Here is a 27,383-nt window from a genome sequence, read left to right as displayed (position 1 = left end):
GACTCTCTCCTGGGCTGTAAACTGGAGAACCTTGATTTCTCGGGAGTGAAAGGGCTTTATTGAATTAACATGGTATAGTTTAGGTAAACTGAAGGCAAATGAAAAAATCCCCAGTCATTATGGCAAATCTCCAGAGTTTGGGAGTCTGACTCCTGAGCACCGCAGCGTTGCCTAGCACGAACTCCGTGATTACAGGGGTGCAACCAGGGGCTACAGCAGCCACGTCTACACTAGGGGCGCTCGGGGTTAAGGCTCCCCGTCGTGCCGCAGCCCACAGGTCAGCGGCCCCAGCAGCGCGACCAACAAGGGCAGACAGAGCCGCGTTCCACTCCTTAATGCGCATGCTCAGAAACTACAAGGTCTGGGAAGGAACTTGTGCCGGAGGCGGCCCAACCGGCCTCTCTCTGGAAGGGGAGGAGAAATCGCGACTGCCCGCAGTGGGGGGTTGCTTTACGGCTCTATGTCGTAACGGCCTCTGACCCAGCCGTAAAGCGTGGAGCTCGCGGGCGCCGCCCCGCTCCCAGCGATGTCGTTGGATTTGGGGAGGTTTAAAGCGAAAGGCGCCAGAATTTGTCGCTGGCGGCCTGGCCGCTTCCCGTAGCGCGGCGGAGCCGCTGGAATGATGGCGGGGGCTGGCGCCGTGCTTGGGGAGCTCAGCCTCATGGACCAAGGCGTTGGGAGGTGAGGGGGCTGTGGGCTTCCCCCGCTGGCTGGGCGGGGGAGTGCTGCGGGGAGGCAGGGACGTAGTCGCTAGTGATGTGCGGGGTGCGCCCAGCTTTGGTGTGTGTCCCCCCCCCCCCTCCCCGGAGCGGGGCCTGCAGGAGACGGGCGTCCTGGGCCCCGGTGTTACCAGTGAGTATGTTGAACCGAGCTCGCCTGCAAGCCTTTACCCCCCGGGCAGAACCGCAGGAAGGGGCAGAGCTGGGATGAGCCCTATTTCGATCCGCCTTTTGTGTTCTTCGTGCATCCATTTCACACCCCCTTGCCATTTACTCTAGCTACATGCGGTCTGTCACTTACAGCGATGATGTGGTCCATTTTCCTGGACTGTATTTTAAAGAATTTTCCATAGTACTAATTGTGTGACCTCCAGAAACTAAGGCAGTGCATTAGAAATGCTGCACTTTCTGTTTAACACTTACGCTCCAGTTAATATGTGCTCACGCTTAGGTACTGTTGTCAACGTTACTTGAGCTACTTCATAATCTTTTTATAGTGGGGAGTTAACGTAAATCAACTTCTAAAAGTAAGCAGAGTAGGAAATCTTAAATCAGTTTGCCTACAAAGACGGGTATCAAGTGCATATTAAATATTAAAGTGCTTAAACAATAGCACATTTCTTTGCTTCACAGACTTGATGGTCTTTTTAAAAGCTTTTAGAAATAGAACCTCAGTATAAAAAGACCTAAGACCTTATTCTTGAGCATAGGCAATAACCTGGCTGTAGTCAAAGAAACACGTTTGAACAGAGACAGAAATTTGCTCTTTGAGGACAAAAACCAAGACAGCCAATTCTTTAGTACCCTAACTAAACTCTACGGTTTTTCCTAATTGTCCACCACATTTAAGTTGAGAGCATTGTAATTAATGTAGGTGGTTAGAACAGAATTTTTGTTTTAAACGTGTGGTTTGGTTTTTTTTGAGAGTGTGAGCAGTAGGCTTGGCCTACATGAAAAAAGTAAGTTGATTTAACTACAAGAGTTGGTTGTGGAAAAATTCACACCTCATAGCAGAGTAGTTAAGTTGATCTGAGGCTACATCCACACTAGAAACTTCAAACCACTGCTGTGGGAGCACTCCGCAGCAGCACTTTGAAGTGCGAGTGTGATCTCACACACAAGCGCTAGGAGAGAGGTCTCCCAGTGCTCCTGGTAATCCACCTCCATGAGGGGAATAACACCCCCCTGAGCGCAGCAAGTTTCAGTGTTGTAAAGTGGCAGTGTAGACAGTGCACCAGCCCTGGGAGCTGCGCTCCTTGTGCAGGTTGTGTTTGGTTTTTTGTTGGTTGGTTTTTTTTGAGAGAGAGAGAGAGCTCTCCCAGCACTGCGCTGCAACCACACAAGCCATGTTAAAGCACTGACACAGCAGCGCTTTAGCGTTGCTGGTGTAGACTAGCCCTCAGATACAAAAAAGATCTAACTTTTAGCCTTTTGTGGGAAGGAAGGCTAAAGATACTGGTAAGTATGGTGGATTATTTTCATGTTTAAATATTGAGAACCTTAAATGTAAGGCAGATTATTTTGATTTGCTATAGTACACTATTCTACTTGAATAAAATATTTTTTTAAAAATAATGTGTAAAAAAATGTGATTTTCACCCCTTAAAATATTGGTTAATTTGAGATTGAGACATATTTTATAAGTTAATTATCTTAAGACATCTTAATTAATACTGGGTATTTTCATTTATAGCTTGTTGGACATAACTCTAAGTTCAGAACTTCACACAATCAACCTACATTGTAACCAAATCTCGAAGATTGAAGGGCTTGGCCATATCCAGAATTTGCAGCATTTAGACTTGTCATCTAATCAAATAAATCAAATTGAAGGACTAAGTACCCTAACTAATCTTCGCACTTTAAATTTATCCTGTAACTTGATAAGAAAAGTAGAGGGTTAGTATATTTTTGTTTTCTTTCCCTTTAATATTTTATGAGCCTCTTCTGAAAGTTGTGCTGAGGTTTGATTCAAGAAAGATCTTAAGCCTGTGATTGAAGTTAAGCATGTGCTTAATCCCCATGGAAGTCAAAATCCCATATGACATATTGAATTAAATTGAAGAAATAATAAACAAATCATTCTAAAGGACATCAAGGCAATATTTCCCAGTTGACTATTTAAAATAAGTTAAAGTTTATTTTAAAACTTTGATCTTCATTCCTTTTAAATAATACCAACCTCAGTGTTTGTATCTTAATAAACATAGTTTATATTTGTCATTTATAGTGTCTAGTCTGACTGTCTTCCTTATTTTACCAGTCAGACATGTTTATCTCCTGAGTATTTTTTTTTAAAGCTCTTGCACTAACTTTTTTCCTCCACTTTGTTTAGGACTGGAAAAGCTACATAATTTAACTAAACTGAATTTGTCATACAACCACATACATGATCTTAGTGGTAAGTGGATCTGGCAGTGATGTTTTCACAATTAATATAAAATGTCTGACCAAATGTAGTTGCAAAGAACTAAAAGATAAGAAATGCAGGAAATTGGATGTCTCAGGAATTTACTACCATTGGAATATGAAACTTTTAATCTTTAGATTATAGGTTCAAATCCTGAACAGGTCACTACTGGCTGAAATTAATTACCATATAACAGTTAGGTGGCTAATGTGAAACGTGTTAATAATTTTAAAAGAAAGGTGCACAGTCACTTGAACCACCATTTGCAATAGGCCTATGTTCCTCTTGTTGGTAGTACAATCAGAGAGACCAAAGATTTTAGACATGTTTAAATACTTTTGCTGAAGCAGAGTGGGAATCTTGAGTTGCTTGGTGCTGTAACTGTGCTGTCAGTCTGTCATGTACAATGAGCACTATATTCACTTTTAGAAAAACAAATCCAAAATGGTTTAAACAAGGGAGAGTTCAGAAATAATACAGCATGAAGGAGGCCTGGGTTTTATTTTCATTTTTGCCACTGTCTTGCTGTGGTAACTTCATGTGTAAAATGCAAATTCTTCCCAACTTGATAAAGCACTTCAAGATATCCTGTATCTGGGTATCACAATTCAGAGTATTAGAACTATTACGATAATTACTCTCCTGGTAATGTTATGTAAAACCTTTCATCTGAGGTTCCCAAATAACTGTTTTAATCACTTGCCCTCACAATACCCCTGTGAGGTAGGTGGCCTACATTTTGTGTATTATAGGTACTTTTTGAACTCAGAAGCAGTGGGGGAGGGATAGCGCAGTGGTTTGAGCTTTGGCCTGCTAAACCCAGGGTTGTGAGTTCAATCTTTGAGGAGGCCACTTAGGGATCTGGGGCAAAAATTGGTCCTGCTAGTGAAGGCAGGGGGCTGGACTCAATGACCTTTCAAGGTCCCTTCCAGTTCTAGGAGATTGGTATATCTCCTATTATTATTATAAGAGAACAGCCTCTCTGAAAATGAATTTTTAGACTAGCTTCCTGCAGTAGACATCATATCTTATTTTTGGTCACAGCATGTAGACAGCAAATTCAAATTATATGCTGTTAACAGTAATATACAATGATAATGAGTCATATCAAGCTGTCTTGCACTAAACAGAGAAAATGTTCCCAGTGGTGCTTGCAGTATTTATCATCTACAAAACATATAAGCCTGACATCAACACACAAATGTATTTACACATGGTATGTGTGTTGCCACTACTATTGTGAGAGCACCATCATGAAATCTTTGCACTTAATTTTGTCTGCAGTGATGCACTCTTTGCTGGTGCAATGCCATTGTGTATGGAAATTGCAGACACAGCAGCCCTGTCAGTTGAACTGGCCTTCCCATCACAGTACCATAGTGATTTTCGATAAGACTGCTAGGGGGGCAGAGTTGGACTTGGAGGGAGGGGGAGGAAGCTGGGCTGGGGAGCTAAGCTGGGTAGTGCCGCGGGGGGTGGGGTGGGCAGAGCGAGCATGGGACTGCTGGGGGACAGAGCAGGGTTGGGGGTGGCGGGTGGGGAGCAGAGAAGGGAAGGAACCAAGCCAGGCACAGGACCACTGGGGGAGAAGACTCAAGATCAGACTTGGGATTCAGCAGCCACTGGTCCAACATCTGCAGCAAAGGCACTGGTAGCCCCCCGCTGGGCACCGGCCGGGCTTTGTCTGGAGTCCACCAGGGAGGAGAAGGGCAGGGTGGGTCTGGGGAGGGGAGGGTGTTGCGGTGACAGCACTGGGGCTGAAGGAGGGGTGTGTGTGTTGAAGCTATTTTGATTTGGGGCTGATGGCTGTTCTTTGGGGTCATGTGGCTGATCTCATTAGGGGATTGTCGCTGGTATTTGGAGATGGGTTGGGGATGATGAGTTGGGGGTGAGGATGTGTTGCTGTTGGTTCCCTTGTAAAGGGAACAGTGATGGGTTCTCACCAGAGGATTTATGTATGTTCAGTAATAATCCTGGTGGATGCTCCATAACTGACCATTTTTAAATCAAGATTTAAAAGATCTGCTGTGGGAAAGTTCCATGGCCTGTGTTATGCAGGAGGTCAGACTCACTAGATGATCACAATGGTCCCTTCTGGCCTTAAAATCTGAGTTATGTACGTTCAAGTGGAGTTCACTTCATCCTCTTTCAGCAGGTCAGCAGCAACTGAGGTATTACCAGGCAGGAACCATAAGCACAGTAGCTGATTATCTGTGATGTGTGCTTATACTAATGGGCAGTATTTAGAGCTTGAGAACCAAAGACAAAGTTTACATAAATGCAGTATTTTAAAATGCTTACTTCATTAGCTACCTTCACTTGTATTATGTTTACATACTATATCCCACTGAAGAATATTTCACATTATTGTGAAATTTACCGGTATAGCAAATAACTATAGAAATAGCTTTGTGGTCTTCTGTCAGATGCTTAACATTCTTTTAATGAACTTCTTGTCAGTGTTTTACAGTCTTTTTTTAATTAAACCTGTAGATTTGTAATCCTCACACTTAATTTGGCCATGAATACTAAAATATATAATCCAGTGATGGAACCATGAATTAATATGTAGTCAGGTGACACAGGGCTTACTCTTACAAGCAACTTGCAGGATCATGACCTAAGTTTCACAACTGTGAGGCAAATACAGACTACTTCTTAGGGTATGTCTACACTAGAAACTTAATTTACAACCACACAGTAATTACTGTGTTGGTGCATGTCTATACTACCCTTTTTGGGTCAGTGGTGGGTGTCCTCACCAGGAGTGCTTCCACCGACCTACAAGGGGCAGTGTGGGGAGCTGAGAGCCTGGTCTCTCAGTCCGCTGGTAGCTCCCTCCTGGGAGCCCAACTGGCTCACAGGCTCCTAGTGGGCTCACATCCCCCGCCCTCTTCGTCTCCCTGTTCCCCGCCTTAGTGGCTTCAGACAGTACACGTGCAGCAGAATTGGAGGTAGTGGCAACTAGACATGAGGGAGCACTGTTTTTCAAAGCGCTGAGCCTTGTTTCCTGTGTGATAGTGCTTGCGGGGGAGAGAGGAGGAGGAGTCGGTTGGGATGGAATAGGGGGATCTACTGCTGTGTAAATTCCCATGAAGGATTACATCCACTAAAGTAGACTATTACAATATCCATAGAAGTACAGTAATCTTTTTAAAATTAAAACCTTTTCAGTGAACTATTTCCAAAATAAGAAGTATGATTAGACTGACTTTTGGTCACATTTTTAATCCTACAGATCTCTTTAAGGATTCACTTACATAATAAATATAACTTTTATTCTAAGTGCTGGCCCTAACTAAGCTGAATAGAGTGTAAACTGCAATCTTAGTAATGCACTTTGCATTTACTAAAATAGATCTTCAAGCAGAATATTCTCTATTTTTAAAGAACTTTTTTTTTAAACTGACAATATAATCCCTTTTAAAAGTTACTTCTCAAAATTAACATTAATGCAATATTGTCTTATAATGGATAAATCTTGGGAGGGAAGTGGGGCAAATGTTGGATAATTTCAGGGTGTAAAATATTTTAAAGTTTTGTTTTTTGTTTTGGGTTGATAGCTTTCCTGTAAAATGCCGTATACCAGCTTAGGAAATGTTTGTTCTTTAAATACTTGTTTGTAATGGAAGTCACTGCTTTGTATTTTTCTAAATTTTACAGGATTTCTAGACCTTCGTGGAACCAGTCATAAAATTAGTCACATTGATCTCCACAGCAACTGCATAAGTAGTATTAACCATTTACTCCAATGTATGATGGGACTGCACTACTTGACCAATCTTACTTTAGAAAAAAATGGAAAGGGCAATCCAGTCTGTGACACAACAGGTATGAATAATATACTAGATAATTACTTTGAACTCTAGTTACTGTCCAAACATCAGTGGCTTCTGTGCCTTGTAAACCTGTGATCTAGTTTCTGCAACTAGTAGCTTGCTTCATAAATTATGGCCAGCCATCAAAAACCTAAATTCTGTCATACTGTGGTGACCTTTGTGATCAAATCTCTCTACTCCCTGATTCATGCTGTCAAAACCATTAAAGTTTTTCTTCCTTTCTAGCTGTACAATATACCATGCATGCTGAAAGTAGTCTACTATTATTTTTTGCTACATTTAAACATTAAGGCCTGATCAGAGAAACTGTTTATTTTCAAGAGCAGCAGTTGTCAAAGGTCAGCTGAGAACTGGCTGGTCATCTGGTGCTGCCTGTTTTTGTTTCCAGCTGGTAAATAGCATTAAGACACCTAAACACATTAATTGCTGTAGCAGGGATTTTAGTCAGTTGCAAATGGGCATAGAGGAGTTCTGTGAAACAGTCTGTATTAAAATGTGGACCACGCTGTGGACAAAATTTGAGAACTAAAAAAAATTTCTCTTCAGCTCCTTAATAGAATTGTACCAGGGTGCTCTCAACATGTTCAGAGAAGTGTCACGACATAACTAAAATATGACTCTGTTCTGCATGCTGGTGATGAGAGTGATAATACTTGAGTTATCAGTTTGTGCACATCTCATAAGAAATCAGTTATGATCCTCCAAGAACTAAGTTTGTCCCAATGTATTCAGTGGTACCATTCCAGGTCACGGTGAGCCTGAACTGAAACTGTGAATTAAAAGAAGTAATTAAACTTAATATGTAGTATACTGATTAGGAAAAGGCATTTTTAAATAGACATGTTTAAACTGAAAATATTAGTACAGAAAGAATGCCTTGGATAAATGTTATGCTGAAAATTGAGTCACATTTCAATTATCTTTAGCATGAAGGTGTTTATAACAGTTGCCAGGGGCAGGGAGACCAGAGCCCTTTAAATCTCAGCCGCGGCCGGGAGTCAGAGGGCTCTGGGCTGCTGGCAGCCGCGGGGAGCCCAGAGCATTTTAAATCCCAGCCGCGGCCGGGAATCAGAGGGCTCTGGGCTGCCCGCAGGGGCAGGGAGACCAGAGCCCTTTAAATCCCAGCCGCGGCCGGGAGTCAGAGGGCTCTGGGCTGCTGGCAGCCGCGGGGAGCCCAGAGCATTTTAAATCCCAGCCGCGGCCGGGAATCAGAGGGCTCTGGGCTGCCCGCAGGGGCAGGGAGGCCAGAGCCCTTTAAATCCCAGCCGCGGCCAGGAGTCAGAGGGCTCTGGGCTGCTGGCAGCCGCGGGGAGCCCAGAGCATTTTAAATCCCAGCCGCGGCCGGGAGTCAGAGGGCTCTGGGTTGCCCGCAGGAGCAGGGAGCCCAGAGCCCTTTAAATCTCAGCCGGGGCCGGGATTCAAAGGGCTCTGCGCTGCCCTCTGCGGCGGGGAGACCAGAGCTCTCTAAATCCCAGCCGCGGCCGGGAATCAGAGGGCTCTGGACTGCCCCCTGCGGCGGGGAGCCCAGAGCCCTTTAAATCTCAGCCCCTGGCCACTGATTGCCCCCTCCCCAGACCTCTGCCCCACTGCCCCCCAGGACCCCCACCCCCTATCTAAGCACCACTGGTCCTTGTCCCCCGATTACCCCCTCCCTAGACCCCTGCCCCTAACTGCCCCTTGGGACCCCAGCCGCTATCTAAGCCTCCCTTCTCCTTGTCCCCAACTGCCCCCTCCTGAGACCCCACCCAACTTCCCCCCAGGACCCCACCCCCTACCTGTCCCCTGATAAACCTCCTGGACTCCCATGCCTATCCAATTGCTGCCTGTCCCCTGACTGCCCCTCCGAAACTCTGCCCCATCCAACCCCCCCTGCTCCCTGTCCCTTGACTGCCCCCTGGAACTCCCTACCCCTTCTCCAACCCCCAAACCGCTTACTGTGCCACTCAGACCAGCGTGTCTGGCTCAGTGCAGCTCCAGACAGTTGCTGCCATGCTCCCCCATGGAGCCCACAGCCCTCTCCCACCCCCAGCACCTGCCTTCCAGATTTGAACACCTCAAAATTCAGGAGTGCTCAAGCTCGGTTTGGGCAGCTTTTACTTCATTTCTCCCAAATCAAATATACTGATCCACTGTAACTTGCTGTAGAAAAAGTAGGATAAAATTGAGCAAGAAATGCTTATTAGGGCTGGAATTGCTATTTTCAACAGCCATTGCCTTTTTGTTTGTTTGAAAGGAAGACAGTGATATTGCATTGGCAGATTCCCCATAGAAAGAAGGAGTGGAACAAAAGAATAATAAAGGCACCTCAACTTTTCCTCATTTATGTAGGACAGTTTATAATATGCATCCAGATATCCTCCAATCACACAAGCTGAAAATTGTTCCACTTAACTGCAGCTCTGTAACCATATGGGAACCAATCCTGTCTGTGTTTTGTGCACATCCAAAATTCCGGCTGAATGACCCGCCCTGGGAGCGAGTTACCAGTGACCCAGGGCTGGGGCAGCAGGAGGCGTGGGGGGGGCATTGGTGGGGGGGAGCCCAGGGCTGGGGCAGCAGCAGGGTGGAGGGAGGGCACTGGTGGGGAGGAAAGGAGGAAGCCCAGCGCTGGGGTGGCAGGGGGTGTGGGTGGGGGGAGAGCCCAGGACTGGGGCAGCAGGAGGGTACTGGGGGAGCCCAGGGCTGGGAAGGGGGACAGCCAAATTTTTTTTTTTGCTTGGGGCAGCAAAAAACCTAGAGCCGGTCCTGCCGGGTTCCCCCAGCCGCCAGAGCCCTGGGCCCTTTAATTTGACCCTGAGGGCTCCCAGCCACCTCTTTAGCTGGGAGCTCCTGGTTGATTTAAAATAAAGTATCACCTCCCCACCCCCAACCCTCCTTTTTGGCCCACAGCTGTTTTGGTGGGGCGGCGCTGGGGAAGGAGGGTTTGTTTCCGCAGGGCTGGGCGGCCCTGGGGCGGGGTGTTTCCTTGGGCTGGGAGGTTTCGGCCCTCAGCTGTTTTCTTTGGAGGAATGTGGCCCTCGCCGCTTTACGAGTTGTGCAGGCCTGTGTTAGAGGGAGGGGTTCAGGCACACACCGGGATTTCTTGAGACCCCGCCGGCCTCCGCCGACAACCGAAGCCCCTGCAGGGATGATGACCACGACCCCCCACTCAAAAAACACCAGCTGGAGCAGCGAGTTCAACCGGGAGATCTGGGACACAGCCGGACAGGAGCCACCACGCCAACACACCACTGCTGGAGAAGCCCACATGTTACCGGTATGACGTCCCTGTGAGGCATCCGTAGCTCCCCATGCTGACTTTGGAGCATTACGTCCCTGTGAGGTATCCATAGCTCTGCACGCTGACTTGGGAGCCGAGGGCGTTTGTTTACTTTTACCGGTATTATCTCGGGAGGATACGGTATATGGTATACAGGTACCGGTATTTCCAGCGGTCAATATTAGATCAGATGATTCTATGAGTCTTTGGTTTTTATGATTCTTGTATTTACGGTACCGGTATTTACCATACTTGTGAGCAGTTCACTGTGGGGGTGAATAAAGGGAGTGGGAGGGGCTTAAGTTGAGAGCGGGTTATCGGCTGTGACACAACGTGAGATAAGTGGTGAGGAGGGGGTTGTGTGATGAAGAAGGGGGCTGAGGGGAGGTTGTTAATAGGGTGAGTAGTGGGCACTGTGTGAGGGAGAGGTAGGCTGAGAGAATAAGGAGGTGGCTAAGAGGGAAAGGAAGGGCTGAGGGTCGAGGATGAGGTTGTTGGGTTTTTTTTGTACAGGGGCTAACTTAAAATACCAATATGGTTGATCATGTGGAGATTCGAAATTCAACCAGCCAAAGGAAAAGGCGAAGTTACGATTCAAACTTTAAGATAAAAGTCTTAAAATACACTGAACAAACAAGCAATAGGGAAGCTGTCAGAAAATACGACCTAGATGAGAAAAATGTACGTAGATGGAAGCTGCTGCAGAAGAAACTAGAAAACTCGGCTTCTACGAGGAAATCGTTCAGAGGGCCTAAGAAAGGCAGGTATTGTGAAGTTGATGCAGCAGTGCTTCCCTTCATTCAAGAGCAAAGAAAAAATGGAATGCCTGTCACCCGAAAAATCATACAATTGAAGGCATTGGAAATTGCCAGTGAATTAAAAATTCCCAGGCATGCATTTAAAGCAAGCCTTGGATGGTGCCGTAGATTTATGCTCAGAAATGGCCTCTCTCTAAGACGCAGGACAACACTTGCACAAAGACTACCTGTTGACTTCAGTGAAAAGCTGCTTGCATTCCAACGGTATGTCATAGAGCTCAGGAAAAAGCACAACTATCCATTGAGCCAAATTGGATCAGAAAGGAGCAAAATCCATTCTTATGAGAACCACAGGCAATGAAAAATTACGTATCACAGCAATGTTAGCTGTTACAGCTGATGGTCATAAGCTGACACCTTATGTGATACTTAAAAGGAAAACTATGCCGAAGGAAAGTCTTCCAAGAGGCTTAATTGTCAGATGTCACGAAAAGGGATGGAAGAGCAAGGAGCTGATGAATGATTGGCTATCAGTTGTTTGGAAGAGTAGGCCTGGTGCTCTTCTTGCAAAAAAAGCAATGCTGGTATTGGATGCATTTAAAGGACATTTAACACCTGATGTAAAAAGTAAGATCGCATCCTTGAAATCAGATCTGGTAGTAATACCAGGGGGTATGACATCCCAACTCCCAGTGCTTGATGTTGTTGTCAACAAGCCATTTAAAGACCATCTACGGCAGCAGTATTCTGAATGGCTTGTGGCTGGAGATCATGCCCTCACACCAAGCGGCAAAATTAAGAAACCATCAGTGGCTTTGCTGTGTCAGTGGATTATTTCTGCGTGGGCAATGATATCTTCAGAATCAATCATCAAAGGATTCAAAAAATGTTGCCTGTCAAATGCATTGGATGGTAGTGAAGATGATGTATTGTGGGAAGATCAGAAAGAAGTGGATCAGGAGAATGATGAAGAAAACAGTGGGAGTGATGTAGAAAGCATTGGAAGTAGTGATGAAAACCTGAGCAGATACCGGTATTGATGGAGAGACAGGTAGTGAAAGTGACTAAAATTTCTCAGAGGGATGACTTAAGAACATTTGCTAATGTTGTTGATTGTTGTGCAGGGGAGAGGGTGAGAACTGTTCCCATCAGTCTCCTTGTTGTCCATTCCTTTTCCCTTCTTTATTTACAGTATAACTACAAAATACCGGTAGTTTTCAATATTTCTGAGTATATAACATATGCCGTCAAAAGCAGGACTACCAAAAGTGTTAAAAGTGTTAAAAATACTGGTACGTGTCTTCCTATTCATTAAATAAAATACTGTTTTACTGTTCTACTAATGTGTATATTTTCTTTACGTTAAAAAAAGTTAAAAATTTAATTTTTTTAAAATAGCACCAAACTTTAAGGGTGCGTCTTATAATCAGGAGCGGCCTATACTCGGAACAATACGGTATATAATCAATCTCCCCAAGGGTAATTCTTCTCTGGAGCTGTGTACAGTCTCAGGGACTGCAGTGATTGTCCCACACTGTTTTTAGTTCCTGGAAGAGCTGTGGTAATGCTCCCCTGTGGAGTGAAATAAAATTCCTAACCCACAATGATTCACAAAATAGTCATAAATTTAATATAAACTTACTGCAACCAGATATATTATCTTTGTATTATCTGTCACACAGAGAATATTTTCTTCATTTCAATTTATTTAACTAGTTCAAGTCAGTGACTAGTTTATTGAAAGTTAAGAAATTTATTGGGAGCAGAAAAAAATCAGGAAAGCTTGTTTTCCTCTTCCAGTCTGTGACTAAAAACTAGATGTGAGAAGATTTACTAGGTCTGAAATCTTAAAGGAGATTGTTTCTAGTCACCATCACTTCAGTTCCCCAACAACAGATAATACTTCCTTTTGCTTAATAAATCAGTTGGGTTATCAAAACATGTCTCGTATTTTTTCTTGCATATCCAGGACATAGAAGGTAGTTTTATTCAATCCTCATGCAAACATTGGTGTAGCATGCGTACACTGGGGTTTGCCCGGTGCAGTTTCATCACTGTAGCTACAACAAGGCAAAAAAAAAAAAATCCCAATGTGATTAAGGCTTCAATTATCAACCTCCTGGAGGATTTTGTTCTATAATGTTTCCTGTTGACTGGCTGCTTTATATTGGAGGAAGGCCTTTGTGGCTCTTCCTGCTTTTAATGTTGTATATTTTACTTCTAATAGGTTTGGTGCCTAGAATCTGGCAAGCATCTTTTATATTTAAATCGAAATAAATTTATGAATAATTCATCCCTAAAGGTTACAGAGAGATCATCCTTCAGACTTTGCCTCAGCTAACAGTCCTAGATGGAAGGAATGTATTTGGTGAACCAGTAAACTTCACAGAAGAGAATTCATCAGATTTGCAATGTTTAGAAGGTCTCTTGGATTATTTGGTTTCACCCAGTCCCCCCTGCCATGAAGAACAGGTGCTCTCACTGCTATTTTCAAGGGTAAAAACTGTACTAACTTAATTATTGGTATGTTGGATATGATTATTGAATGTCTTTTTTTGTATTTATTGAAGAGTTGTGTTAACTTGCGAGTGATCACTCCTCATATTGATAAGGTGTTAGCTCAGTTTCGACAACGTGCAAGTATACCAACACAAAGTACCTTCAGTTCTTCAGAACCAGTCTCCTCTTCAGAACCAGAAAGGACTAAAATTGATAATGACTTATACAGTGAGATGAGGATCAAAAAACTAGAGGATCAAATTTCACAGCTCTTGAAGAAGGTAACTAGTCTTAAGGTACATCACATTTACACAAAAAGGCCTTTATGTTTCAGATGTGCATCTGTGATGACAAAAATCCAGTCCTTGCTGGCTGATATCGGTGTGGCAGAGTGAGGAGAGAAATGTGTATATTAATATGTGCACATTAATTTTGGGGGTTATCAGATGCCACGAGTGGTGAGGGGACAATATAAGAACATTCGTAAACTTGAAAAACTAGACAATACTTACAACAGATCATAGGAATTGGCATACTGGATCAAATGTGTGGTCCAGTTAGTCCATTATGCTGTCTGTTATCTGATCATGTTGGCTATGAAGTTTAATATTTTTCTTTAATCCTTTGACACATGCCACAAACCAGTCAGAAATATGAGAAGTGATATAATCCTAGCACCGTGAAAGTTAATAATGATACAAAATAATGGCCCAATCAGTTTGAATTTACCTATGGGGGTGGGGGATATTTTCCAGTGTATTGTGGTGGTTGTTTTTTGTTTTTTATAATGGTAGTACATGGTGTCCCTGGCATATTTATAAGATCTTGACTAAATGCACACAAGCAATAGACGCAGTTGTTTTCCATGTCCACCAAGGATAGGACGAGAACTAATTTGCAGCAAGGAGATTTCCAGTAGATGTTAGGAAAGCGGTCCTAACTAGAAGGATAATTTAGCAGTGGAACAGGCTGTCATTGGTGGTCTTTAAGAATAAGTTAGCCCATCCCAGACAAAATGTTTGTCTAGGTATATTTAATTCTGCCTCAGTGCGGCGGGGATGGAGTAGATTACCTCTAGAGGTTCCTTCCAGCCTTACATTTCTATGATCTCCTGGTTATGAACAAACTTGGTAAGATAAATTAATACTTAAGGTGCTGTCTGACATCTACATCTGTAGAGAGTTGAACCAGTATAATTTCACAGGGCAGAAAGGGGCATGATTTTGGGGGCACATACCTTTGTTCAATGCTGGGCCCTAATCCTCAGAAGATGGGATGAACTAAAATAGAGGGTCTTCAATTTGTGGATCCTCCAACCTGATGTGGGAGCAAATTATTAGTATACTTTATTCCCACATTTATGTTTATAACCTTGTTGTCAGATAACTTTATACTGGGGAATTTTTTTCCCTTCCATGTTAACTGAAAATAGTTAAGAGTTTTAACTATTCCTTATGAGAAACAACTTTTTAACAACTTTCCTTGGTAACTGCAGAGTTTCAAAGAGTAATGAGTAAGCAATTACACATGATCTGGCACACTGTTCTGCCAGCATAGCTGAGTTTCCTGCAGGGAAAGGAAAGGCTGAAATGGTTGACTGACAAAGGGGGATAAATGTAGCTAATTAGCTACAGTCTGTGGAATTTTCATTAGTTAATCTATTTCTATCAAAGCTATTTCATAAACCCTAATCCTTCAAAGTAGACTTGAAAAAAATCACTTTAGAAACTGCTTAAGTAACTGTTAGTCTAAAATAATAAAGTAACTTGTTTTTGTTCTTAGGTGTCTAATTGTTCAAGAACAGGCACTCCTTTGAAAGTTCTCAAAGCACAGAGGGACACTGATCTGACTTCTGAGAGTGAGTGTGGAAGTGGAAAAGAGAACAACAGAAAGGTGGCTAAAAGAAGCAAGATCCCTAATTATTGTAAATCTACCTTGTCTACTAAGCGGCATGCTAATCATCTGAAAGGCAAAATAACTGACAGGTACTTTCAGATTGGACACAAAAATATCCAAAAGGTTTTAAAAGGTCGAGTACTTCCTGAATTAATTTAGCTCTAACTTGAAATCTTGTATTTGAGGTGATAAAAGTGCTTGATGCCTGTAGTGGTGATTTTTATAGCACTAATGAAGTTCCCAGTTTTTAGATATTTCATTCATGTCCTCTTCATTGATTAGTGCAATGTGTCCTAAACTTCTGAAAGCTTTTCCACTTCAGGAAAATATAATCAATTAACCAGCTGTTGTGTTCTTCCTGTAACCCCATCATGGTTGGTTGGTTGTTTTTTAAACTTCATATTCTGCCTCATTTTTCCTAATATTAGTCTTTCATGCCCCCCACTTTGAGAAATGATGGGGGAGACTGGTGCAGATTTTAATTGGTTTACTTTTTTTTTCTTACATGCTTTGCATAGTGAATGGTTAATAAAGTTGACACCTGAAATATCCTCACTAGCTTCTGAGTTAACTCTCATTTAAATGAACAGGACAGTTCATATCACATACTGCTTTAGACTCCATGAAAACTCAAGCAGACATTGCTGCACTGATGTACTTGTCATGTTTTTGAAGGTTCTCTCCATAACCATGACAACCAAAGATTTTTTTTTATTTATTTTTTTTAAATGAAAGCTCAGACTCTGACAAAATGAATGTAGTCTGTCCATACATCCCTGGGTAGTCCTTTGTGCTTCCCACAGTATTGGACATGACCCTCTGTGGGAAGTGTTGAATTAGTAGATGGCTTTGATGACAGATTGTATTTGAACTCTGTTTTTCCTTCAATATATGCAGTACTTCCCTTTAAAAGTAAAACCCTGTGGACAGAGTGGTACTTAATTGCTATAACAAATGTACTGATGAACCAAAATACTATAACTTCTACAGTGACCCCACATGAAGGCAAAGAATCTTCCTTTCAGTGCTGCCTTTGATCATTGGAACTTTCAGTTACGCTTGTAAGAAAATGTCAGTGTAGGTCCGACATCATACTTCAGAACCTACTTGATTTTTTACAGGAGGGCAATTTCTAAGTATGCTAGGACATTCTCAAGATACACCTCTACCTTGATTATAACGCTGTCCTCAGGAGCCAAAAATCGTGTTATAGGTAAAACTGCGTTACATCGAACTTTTGATCCACCGGTCCCCCCCACCCCGAGCAGTGCTTTACCGTGTTATAGCCGAATTTGTGTTATATCGGGTCGCGTTATATCGGGGTAGAGGTGTACTTGAAAATCACAAAGTGAAAATGATACATTTAATAAACAGATACAGAACACTTGGAAGGTTCAAGAGCAGTGGTTCTCAGCCTATGGGCTGCTTGCAGCCCAGTCAGCACATAGCTGCAGCCCATGACAGCCTCAGGGTCATACAGGTAGTATATATATTTTGTGGTTGCAGCTTGCATAACACAGAGAGAGCTGCATATGTGGCCCACTATGGTAAATAGGTTGAGAACCACTGTTCAAGAGCATAAATATTCATTACTCAAATATTGTAATGGTGTGATAGGTCTTACATGTGTGTAGTGTGTTTCATCGAAGGATCTCAAAGCATTTTACAAACTAGGTCCTGATCCTGCAACTGTGTCCTCAGAGCCTCATTGAAATGACTGGGTCTCCATGTGGATGCAGTTGTAGATTCAACCCCAGTATTGTTTCACCGACAACTTAAGTGCTGCATCTGGGGTAAAATACAACATTTCAGAAAATCATTTTAGCAAAGGAAACAAGACTGTTTTATCCAGTTGAAACTAGGAGCTGCAGATGGGCATAATTAGTCAAAATGTTCTGCTTACTGGGGCTGCTGTTAAAGATCCTATGGCATACCAACTTCCTAGGAAGTAGGCTTGTAGAAAAAGAACCAAACATCGCAGGTGTTCTTACGTTAGCCTTTTTCTAGTGCTTATGTACATATATTTAGAAAGGTTAAACGGAGTGACCCATATAACTTTAGGTCTGTTAGTCTGATGCTGATCCTATACAAAATCAGAGAAAGATTGGTATAGGTTGCAGTCAATTTTAAAAAAAGCAAAACATCGCAATTAATGTTAGTTGACATGTCCTTATGGAGAATAGGTCTTTGTCTAACTTGACAGCATTTTTGATGAGTTTACAAGTTTGATAAAGGTAACTGCTGACAAACTATGTGAAAGATTTAACATAGAATTGTGCAACGTTCTGATTTGGGGGGGAATTAGTACTATGCAAAAATCAAACTGGCCTAACTGAAAGCTCAAAAAGGAACTAAGGCCATGTCTTCACTATGGAGCTAAATCAGCACTGCAGCAGTTGATGCAGTGGCATCAATTTAGCCGGTCTGGTGAACACATTAAATTGACGGGAGAACACTCTCCCATCAATTTCTGTATTCCACCTCCCCTAAAAGACTAAGTTAAGTCGGCAGGAGCATGTCTCCTGCCGACACAGCACGGTATAGCCTAAGTGGGGGAGAGGGAGTGTGAAATCATCCAGTGAATGTGTTTCTAGTGAGGTCCCCCATAGATTTGTTTCTTGGCCCCATGTTATTTATTATCTTTTTCAATTATATGAAAGAAAATATAAAATCACTGCTGGTTAAATTTGCAGATGATACAAAACTTGGTCCTTATAATTTACTACTCACTAATTAGTTATACAGAGCTACCTATATAGCCTGGTAAGCTGGTTCATTTGGACAACATGTTTTAACTTAACCAATTGTAAGGTTGTGCATTTAGAAACAAAGAATGTAGGTCAAACTTTTGGGACTTGATTCTGGAAAGCGGAGACTTTGCTAAGGACTGCAAGTTGAGGACAGTTAACCATTTTCTGTAGTAACTCCACTTACAGTAAAAGATTAAATAGCACTAGTTTATGACTTCACATGGAAATAGTTGGCTGTTAGTATTTGTTTCTCTTGTATTTATCCCTTTCTATAATTCATTCTCTTTATTAAAAAAAAAAATTATATATGAGAGTATTCTTTTCTTATGTTAAGGTATTTGTAACCCACATCTTGAATCAGTAACTAATTTCATATCCATCTGTGGCTTGTGAATAATAGAAGTTCCACAATTAGTAATTCTTTGGATTTCACTAAGGATGCGTAAAATTTTGATTTTGGAGCCCAAGAATAGATTAGTCAAGATTCTGGAAACAGTTTTGAAATAATCAAAAGGTCACAGAAAACCTAATCAATATTCTGCAATAACTCAATTGCTGGCGTTTTATCTATGTACCAAGCATCCAGGTAGACTGCTTATATACCTTAATATATGTGTACTTCCATTTATTTATACTTTGTGGTCCTTAGTTTTTCTTTATCATCACACACTTAAATCCTATGTTCTTGCTTTTTCTCTCCTGCCCGAGGAAGGGAATGTGTGTGTTTTAGTTCTTTTTTAAACAAACCAAAGAAACCCACACTGCTGCTATGTCAAAACCTTTCCTTGGGTCACTGTACAAACTAAAAATGTGGATTTTATTTTTTTTCCCAACTTAACCTCCTCCTCCTTATTTTTGTGAATGAAGAAACAAATGATTAGACTCATTCATGTGATTCTTTTATGTAGGACACCATTCACTTTTTCTGTCTCTGGCCTTGCCAATTACTTGTCTTTCTCTTCCTTGCCTATTGAGCATCCCATTTATGACCAGGACCACTGTGAATCCCAAAAGATACTTGTATCCACTATTTGAACTGGATTTGACCCAAACATCCTCCTCTACACCTTTATGGAATGGAAGGCTACTGTGCTGCTGCAATGGTCCTTGCCCAGTTGTTCGATCTTCAACCATGAGTGAATGTTCCTTCCGCTTTTAGTGGCTGTATTGAAGCACCTGTCTGAGAGTATGTCCACACTTCAGGCTGGGAATTGCATCCCGAGCTTGAGGAGACTCGCTCATGCTAGCTCTGATCGAGCTAACACACTAAAACTAGAATGTAGTAGGAGCAGCGGAGGGGGGGCAGCTGCCCTGAGTATATGCCTGTCATCTTGAATAATAACTACCTTTCATGTCTGATGATCACTATACTTGATGGTTGTACTTGCCAGCTTTTTAATTATGTCTTAGTGTCATTTACATGCTAACTGTGACGTATAAAAAGTGAAATTTAGAATGTAGTTAATACCAATGATCTGACCTTAAAATCAAACCCTTGAAATTCTCTTACTTCATTTAGATTGACAGAGTTTCTGTAGACAACCATTAAATGGCTTTCAAAATAACATATCCATAAATACTGCATATTTTTACAGTTAAACTTGTAATTATAACTGTCAATTCCCATTCTGTTTAGAACTTGTTCTCCTAAATTTAGATGTGCAGTTCAGTATAGTTGACTCTTCCAGCTTCTAATATCGGCTGTTGTTGTCTTCTGATATAGGATAATGACATTTAATGTCATTAGTGTGTAAAGAGACATTTAACTTTGTACACTTCTTAAGTACATTAACTTTTCTACCACTTCAGGGGAGAGGAGCAGAATTCTTTAAAGCTGAAGTGTCTGCATTCTCAAATGAAAGAGAACTGTGTAAATTCAGCTTCAGAAACACCAGACTTGGAAGTGGTGGGAAAATCAGCCAAGAAATTGATGGGAAGACCAAAGAGTCAAATAAGAGAAACAGAAGACGTGAATTCAAGTACTGCAGAGGAATCCACTTACAGGGTATGTTTTTACTTGCAATAAAGTAAATAGAAAAATGTAATCTTCACCTGCAGTAGAGCAAGTGTGAATAAAAATGTTGCCCAAGGAAAACTCTAAAATGAGTTGTGAGTAGGATCATTTTGCTAAACTGTTTTGTAAAATAGGGAAGTTTTTTAATAATAATAAAAATTAAACAGACTTTTTAACAACACATTACTACGCATTTTGTGTTGTAATAAATTTTTAATGGTCACCTCTGCCAGAAAAGACTTCTACAAATTTATGCTCTGCCAGCATAAATCCTTCTAATAAGTAGAAGACCATAAAAAGCAAAGCCATAATGATATATAATCCTCCTATAGAAGTCACCTGGCTGGGCCGGTGATTCTGTTCTGCTTTCCCACCTCAAGCAGATGAATGCAACTCTTCTGGATGACTGGACTAGATGTTTTACTGTGTTCTATTTACTCAATATTCTTTTGCTTACTCTGGTCTTCCATCAGCCTCTTGAAAGTACAAACAATTTTTATAAGCAGTAGTAACATAATTAAGCAGAAGAGCCAATCATTTTGTTAAACCTTGAAGGTTTCAGAATGTGGGTTTTTTGTTCAGGCATTAGTTCAAGAACTGGATCAGGAGAAAGAGAAGAGGTGGAAAGCTGAACAAGCTGAAAAGAAACTGAGAGACTATATCAAAGAACTGCAGAAACAGTCAAAAGAAGAAAAGGATATTCAGAGTATGGCTATGTACACTACAGAGAGGTAAAGGGAAAAAGATGTTTAATCCAAGGCACACTGCTTATGTGGCATAGAGAAATGAGGAAAGAGTTAAGCAGTAAACTGGGAATAATACCAGGACTTCAGTTGATTGGTTTACAGTGAAATCCCCTCTTTGAAAGTGTGTTCCTCGGTCTTCTTTTGTCCTCCAAATGGACAAAGTGGCTCTCTAATGAGTTATATACGTTCAGTTCTTTCCTCCCTGTGCCAGTCCTGAATGAAAGATAACACCCAGCCATTTCAAAGTAAATAGTTTTTAACATCTAGACTAGCAGAGGTTATCTGATCCAAAAGCCTCAGGGGGCCACAGGCGCATGTTGGCCCCTTCCGGGAGCGGTGTGGTGCCGGGGTAGGCAGGGAGCCTGCCTTTAGCCTCGCTGCACCTGCCACCGACTGGGAGCCACCGGAGGTAAGTGCCCCCTCCAGGAGCCAGCACCCCATACCCCCTCCTGCACCCCAACACTGAGCCAGCCCGGGGTTCCCTCCTGCACCCAAACTCCCTCCTAGAGCTTGAACCTCTTACCCCCTTCTGCACCCCTTCCCCCTGCCCCAGGCTCATCCCAGAGCCCCCTCCCACACTGCGAACCCCTCACATACCCCAACCCTCTGCCCCAGCCTGGTGAAAGTGAGTGAGGGTGGAGGGGAGCGAGTGACCGAAGCGGCGGGGGGGGAGAATGGGAGTGAGTGGGGCTTTGGGGAAAGGGGCGGGATAGATCCTGGGTTGCCCTTAGTTTCAAAAGGTGATCCTGGGCATAAAAAGGTTGGAGACCATTGTTTTTAGTAAATATAAGTACATTCCCCTCTTAATTATGTTATTACATTAATGTTTAGGTTAAAGGAACTGATTTTGAGAGAGAGAAATACAAAAACAGGACTGCAAGCTGATATCCAGCAATTGAAGGATGAAACTGAAAGGCTTAGCAATGAGTTAAATCAAGCAAGAAATAAAGAGGAGGATCAACAAAAGGCTCTACAAACTTTAGAAGAAACATTATCCAAGATGGAGACACAAAGAGTACAGCAACAAGCAACAGGGGTATATATTTAGCATTGGTTGCCTACAATAATGGAATGGCATCTAATGAGCACATACAAATACTAAAGAGCCCTTAAAAATGTCACAAGCCTCAATTTCTGTTTTTTAATTTTAGTCTTTACTATGAAAATAAATTTTTGATTAAATATGCAATTTTAATTACATTACTGTTCTTTCAAATTTAAAGAATGGGCAGGCAATAAAGTACAGTAACTCCTCACTTAAAGTCGTCCTGCTTAACATTGTTTCGTTGCTGATCAGTTAGGGAACATACTCATTTAAAGTTGTGCAATGCTCCACTGTTATGTTGTTTGGCTGCCTGCTTTCTTCACAGCTGGCAGCCTCCCTACGCCTGCCTCCCCGCAGCGCCTCCTGCCTGCCAGCAGACCCTGTGGATCAGCACCTCCCCCTGCCTGTGGCAATCAGCTGGCTTGCGGCGTTTTGGAGGGAGGGGGAGGAGCGAGGACAGGCTCCCCCTGCCTCCACGTGGCAAGCCAGCTGATTGCCCCGGGCAGGAGGCGGAGGGAGGGGGAGCCTGTGCCAAATCCTTGCTCCTCCCTCCTGCCTCTTAAATGCCACAAACCAGCTGATTGCCATGTTTGGGAGGCAGGGGGAAGGCGCGCCAAGTCCTCGCTCTTACCCGGGGCTATCAGCTGGCTTGCGGCGTTTAGAGGGGAGGGATGGGGGAGGAGACAGAATGCAGTGGGTGAAATAAAGGAGGAGGAAGGGGGGAGAAGAGGTGGGTCAAGGGTGGGGACTTGGGGGAAGGGGTGGAGTGGGCGGGCTGAGGGTTGAGCCCCCCACCCCTGGTGCTTGCAGAGTAGGGGAAGCTCCCCTGGAACCTAACACCCCTCCATCCCCAATTTACATTAATTCTTATGAGGAAATTGGATTCGCTTAACATTGTTTCACTTAAAGTCGTAACTACAACGTTAAGTGAGGAGTTACTGTATTAAACTTGTATTATAAGATACATGGGTAAGGGTCAATCACTTCTTGACTCAGTGTTTTGTTTTGTTTTCCCCCAACAGCGTATATATTAATGAAAAGAGGCTTGTAACTAATCTAAAAATATGAATTCTTTAAATTGATAAAACAGGCCTTAACAGTCATACTGCAGAACTTAGATACAGGATAACTGCAAAAATTGTTTGACAGAAAAAATGATCTGTATGCCTGTAAGTTTATACAGAACAAAAAATAGGAAATAGTGTATTAGATGCTTTTTGATTGTTAAAGTGGAAAAGCATGGTGATACTATGACCAAAAGAGGCATTGGATCTTTTTGGCTTTTCTATGGCACAAAGAGCAGATACTAGACTTGTATTGTTCATCAAATTATTTTGCAAGTAGTCTAGGATTACTGAGTGTCTGGAATTGACCTCCAAATCCAAAGCATGTATCCTGCCTTTCATTTAGGAAGGGAAAACTAAATCCAGGCCTGCTCTTCCATATGTACAGGTTTGGGGGTGGTTCTTGTTTTAGAAAGGTAATTATTTAGTGGTGCATAAAGCCCCTGATTTCTTTAGTGGTGGGAAGATCCTGGAATAAATACTTACCATCTGGTAGCAGTGACATCTTATTACCTACAAAAAGAACAGTTTATTAGGTGAATACCTACCTCCTATCTACTGTTTGGTTCTTTAGAGTTTTATAGACCTGCATTGTTGAAAAATTATAGATTTTTCAAATAATGGACAGGATTACTTTGAAACTAAATTTTCTTCTCAACAGCTCAGCTGTATTATTATTCTGCCTTGTCTTTCAGTTCAAATAATAGACATTTTCTAGCACAGGGATCGGCAACCTTTCAGAAGTGGTGTGCTGAGTCTTCATTTATTCACTCTAATTTAAGATTTCACGTGCCAGTCATACATTTTAACATTTTTAGAAGGTCTCTTTCTATAAGTCTATAATATATAACTAAACTGTTGTTGTATGTAAAGTAAATAAGGTTTTAAAAATGTTTAAGAAGCTTCATTTAAAATTACATTAAAATGCAGAGCTCCCTGGACTGGTGGCCAGGACACGGGCAGTGTGAGTGCCACTCAAAATCAACTCGTGTGCCGCCTTCGGCACACGTGCCATAGGTTGCCTATCCCTGTTCTAGCATATTTATAGAGTTCTTTTCCTTAATGCAGTGCGGAGTTGGCTCGATCTCTGAGGTTAAGCTCTCAACCATCATGTTAACTATCACTGGTAAAGGGTATTACTTTGGTATTAGTTCCTGAATAGTGACTTGTTTTTTCTATTAATATGAACACAATATATTTGTGACATATTATAAATCTAATTTTGTTCTTTCATTGTCTCGCTAATTTTCATCTCAAAGTGTATATCCCCATTGAGATTATAGATTCCTTTATCAAGGCTCTTTCTGAGAAAGAAGTCACCAAGTTTAATGAAAATTCAAAAACAACAACAAAACTTGATTGTGCCTCATTTCATCTCCAGTAACAATGGGAATGAATAGATCGTTAGATGTGACTCATGGGGAAGCATGTCCTTTCTAAAATGAAGAACTAGAAATAATGCTTTTATTGTGGAGAATAAATGGATCCACAGAATTTGATTAGCCTGAGCAACTTGGTCTTTAGACACCCTCCTAGGTAAATTTGGAACTCATTGCCAATTAAAATTTAAACCTTGACTGAGATGCTTCTGTACCTTCTCCACTTTCCCTCCCCTCAGTGTTCATGCAGGAAATTGTGCCATTGAAAATGCAGGGCTTCAGGGCACATATGTAGACACAGGGCATCAGGTATTGAGATTACCTTCCCCAAAACTATACCATCTCAGATTGCCTAATTGTAATATCACAAATGTCTTTTGACCTTCTGATTGATATGATAATCCAATATCAATTGGGAAGATGGCGAAATAACTCCAGAGAAAACAGCAAACTAGAGAGCAGTTCTGAGAGCTGCAGCCCCCAGAACCTTTAGTTTTAGATGTAGAAAAGCTGAGCCAGGAGCACTAACTTCTCGGTGCCTAGAAAATCACTGAAAAGCAACAGAGTCCTGTGGCACCTTACAGACTAACAGATGTATTGGAACATAAACTGTTGTGGGTGAATACCCACTTTGTCAGATGCATGTACTGGGATTCTAACCATAGAATTTGGAATCACTGGGATTCCCAAAGCCTGAGTTAAGTGCTCAGGCTCCCCATACAACAAATGCAGGGAGATAGGTGCCTCAGAAAGGGATTCACAAAAGCCAGCCAGTTGAGGTGGCTCCCTACCTAAACTATCCAATAGGAAATGCTATGGGGGCAGATGGTCCTAAGACTTGCCCCCTCACCAAAATAAGTCCCGAAATCCAGGCTGCAGGAAAGCATCTCTCTGCTTCAAATTTTCAGCTGCAAACCTTCACTTAGAGTTAGGCACATACTTTGTCTTTGTGGGTGGGAGCTCATAACTTCTAGCCTAGTGGATCCTGCATCTCCTAAGTCCTGAGTAAGTGGTCTAACCATCAGAGAACAGTTATTCTCATGCTTGTTCTCTCTCTGGCCTAATGACTCTCTTGACTTACTCATCCACAGTGGAATATAGTTGCTTTTGGGTGACAATAACTTTAACTCAAAATCAGTAAGCTACAGACATTATTGGTCCACAGTGTAGACTTCACCAGGTATTCTAAAAATTAAGTGGCATTGCTTCTCCAAAGTTCTGTCTGAAATTGTGACTTTATAATTGAAGTAAATAAATCTTTCAAGGTACTTTTTTTTTTTTTTTTTAATCCTTCTGAATCCTTGCTCTGTAAATTGGTAAATAAATATCACTTGGCTTTTATAAAGTGCCAAAAACCCTTTGAAGATTTTCAGTTAACACACTTACATTTGATATGGGGTACACTATGTTGTTGCAAATTTGGCTCTATATTCAATATTTCATGGGCAAGTCTTGCTCTGTATTAGATTGGTGGGGTGATAAAAAACGTGGCCTTTTATGAACATACCTTAACAGTCACTGTGTTTGCCACAGAAATAATAGCCCTTGATAAACACACTGCTTTAATAAGACTGTTATTTTTATTGAAAGCTTTAGGAAGAAGCAGCAATTTTAAGACTTGTTCCTCTGATTTTATAAATTTTATACAGATGAAGCAGATTCAAGAGGCAGAACTTAAAGCTTCAGCGACTGAGAGAGAAGTACAGTTACTTCGAGTATCTCTTCGACAACAGAAAGAGAAGGTTCATCAACTCCATGAGCTTCTCATGTTAAAAGAGCAAGAGCACAGGTTTGTTTCTTTACCACAATCCAGAGAGGATATGTTAATACTGCAGAACCTAGAACAGGTTTGCTTGTTTGAGGATGTTCTGCTATGGTTAGAATCTAAGCCAATTTATTTGAAAATATATATTTTGAGAAGTCCTATCCTGTTAGTCTGCTCTTTTGTTAAAATGGCGGATTTAGATTTTGGGAGGATAGCAGAGGAGGTTACTTCCATTCTCTCATCAGCTCCATAGTAGGTGCTGAGAAGGACATATCAGTTCTTCTTCGAGTGATTGCTCCTATGCATTCCAGTTAGGTGTGCGTGCCGTGCGTGCACGGCTCTCCGGAAGATTTTTACCCTAGCAACTCCGGCGGGCCGGCTGGGCGCCCCCTGGAGTGGCGCCGCTATAGCGCAGGATATATACCCCAGCCGGCCCGTCCGCTCCTCAGTTCCTTCTTTCCGCCCGTGACGGCCGTTGGAACAGTGGAGCACAGCTTAGCTGACCTCCACTTCCCTAGCTACTCGAAGTTTTCTCTCGTTCTGTTTATAGTTGTAGTTAACTCTGTTTGTTTGTAGAATAGTATAGTGTATTTATTTTGCAGGGGTCGGGGTTTATCCCCTTCCCCTCACCCGGTGCCGGGTCCGATGCCCGGTCCACAGCGTTTTCTAATGCTCGGCCGGCCACAAGCCGCTGCCGACAAGGGATCTTCTCCTCAGTGCCTCGAGGGATCTTACCTCACAGATAAGTGCCGCATTTGTGAGGCCCTTAATCAGTGAACAAAGGGGAGCGGGGCTTTCGTTTTAAACAGCTCCTGAGGGAGGCAGCTCTTGCTCCTCCGCTCTCGGCGCCGAGCGCTAGTTAGTTTTCACGGCGCGCTCCCTCGGCACCGGACCGCCGGTACCGCCAAGGCCTCCTGGCACTACCGTCGCTACCGACGTACCCTTGGCATGGACCCCTCTCCTGGAGGATGAAGAGTTACTCCGGCCAGGCAAGAGCCGTCGAGTCCGGTGCTGGAAAGCTCCCCGGTTCGCACCGTGGTTGAGCTCGCCCGGAAGCTGCGTCCGAGCCGCCTGCTCCGCAGCTGAGCGCTATGCTCAGTCGGATCGCCCGGCACCGATGTCTGCCGCGGCACCGACAATATCCGCACCTTTCACTCCGGCCAGGCAAGAGCCGTCGAGTCCGGTGCTGGATAGCTCCCCGGTACGGACCGTGGTGGAGCTCGCTCTGAAGCTGCGTCCG

The 27,383-nt window shown here is 42.6% G+C and overlaps 1 protein-coding gene across 4 annotated transcripts in view; it reads left to right on the top strand.

Moving 5' to 3' along the window:
- The first annotated feature begins 468 nt into the window (after positions 1-468).
- LRRCC1 (leucine rich repeat and coiled-coil centrosomal protein 1) overlaps positions 469-27,383 on the top strand; it is a 45,510-nt gene continuing 18,595 nt past the window's right edge. Inside the window, exons 1-11 of one of the 4 annotated variants that reach the window (XR_006577037.1) lie at positions 469-681; positions 2,413-2,618; positions 3,055-3,120; positions 6,793-6,960; positions 13,288-13,457; positions 13,556-13,765; positions 15,267-15,469; positions 19,940-20,135; positions 20,727-20,875; positions 21,722-21,926; positions 26,028-26,167. Coding sequence is in view for 2 of the 4 variants with exons in the window: in XM_045006137.1 (XP_044862072.1) it covers positions 620-681; positions 2,413-2,618; positions 3,055-3,120; positions 6,793-6,960; positions 13,288-13,457; positions 13,556-13,765; positions 15,267-15,469; positions 19,940-20,135; positions 20,727-20,875; positions 21,722-21,926; positions 26,028-26,167 (1,775 nt within the window). In the remaining 2 variants the exon portion in view is untranslated. The remainder of the gene's footprint in view (positions 682-2,412; positions 2,619-3,054; positions 3,121-6,792; positions 6,961-13,287; positions 13,458-13,555; positions 13,766-15,266; positions 15,470-19,939; positions 20,136-20,726; positions 20,876-21,721; positions 21,927-26,027; positions 26,168-27,383) is intronic. The other 3 variants (XR_006577036.1, XM_045006137.1, XM_045006135.1) reach the window with 3 other exon arrangements.

This window comes from Mauremys mutica, chromosome 2 (genome assembly GCF_020497125.1).
Source record: "Mauremys mutica isolate MM-2020 ecotype Southern chromosome 2, ASM2049712v1, whole genome shotgun sequence".
In the NCBI taxonomy this organism is placed as follows: domain Eukaryota; kingdom Metazoa; phylum Chordata; order Testudines; family Geoemydidae; genus Mauremys; species Mauremys mutica.
The sequence above is the reverse complement of the archived record's forward strand: the minus strand, read 5'-3'. Positions and strand labels throughout refer to the sequence as shown.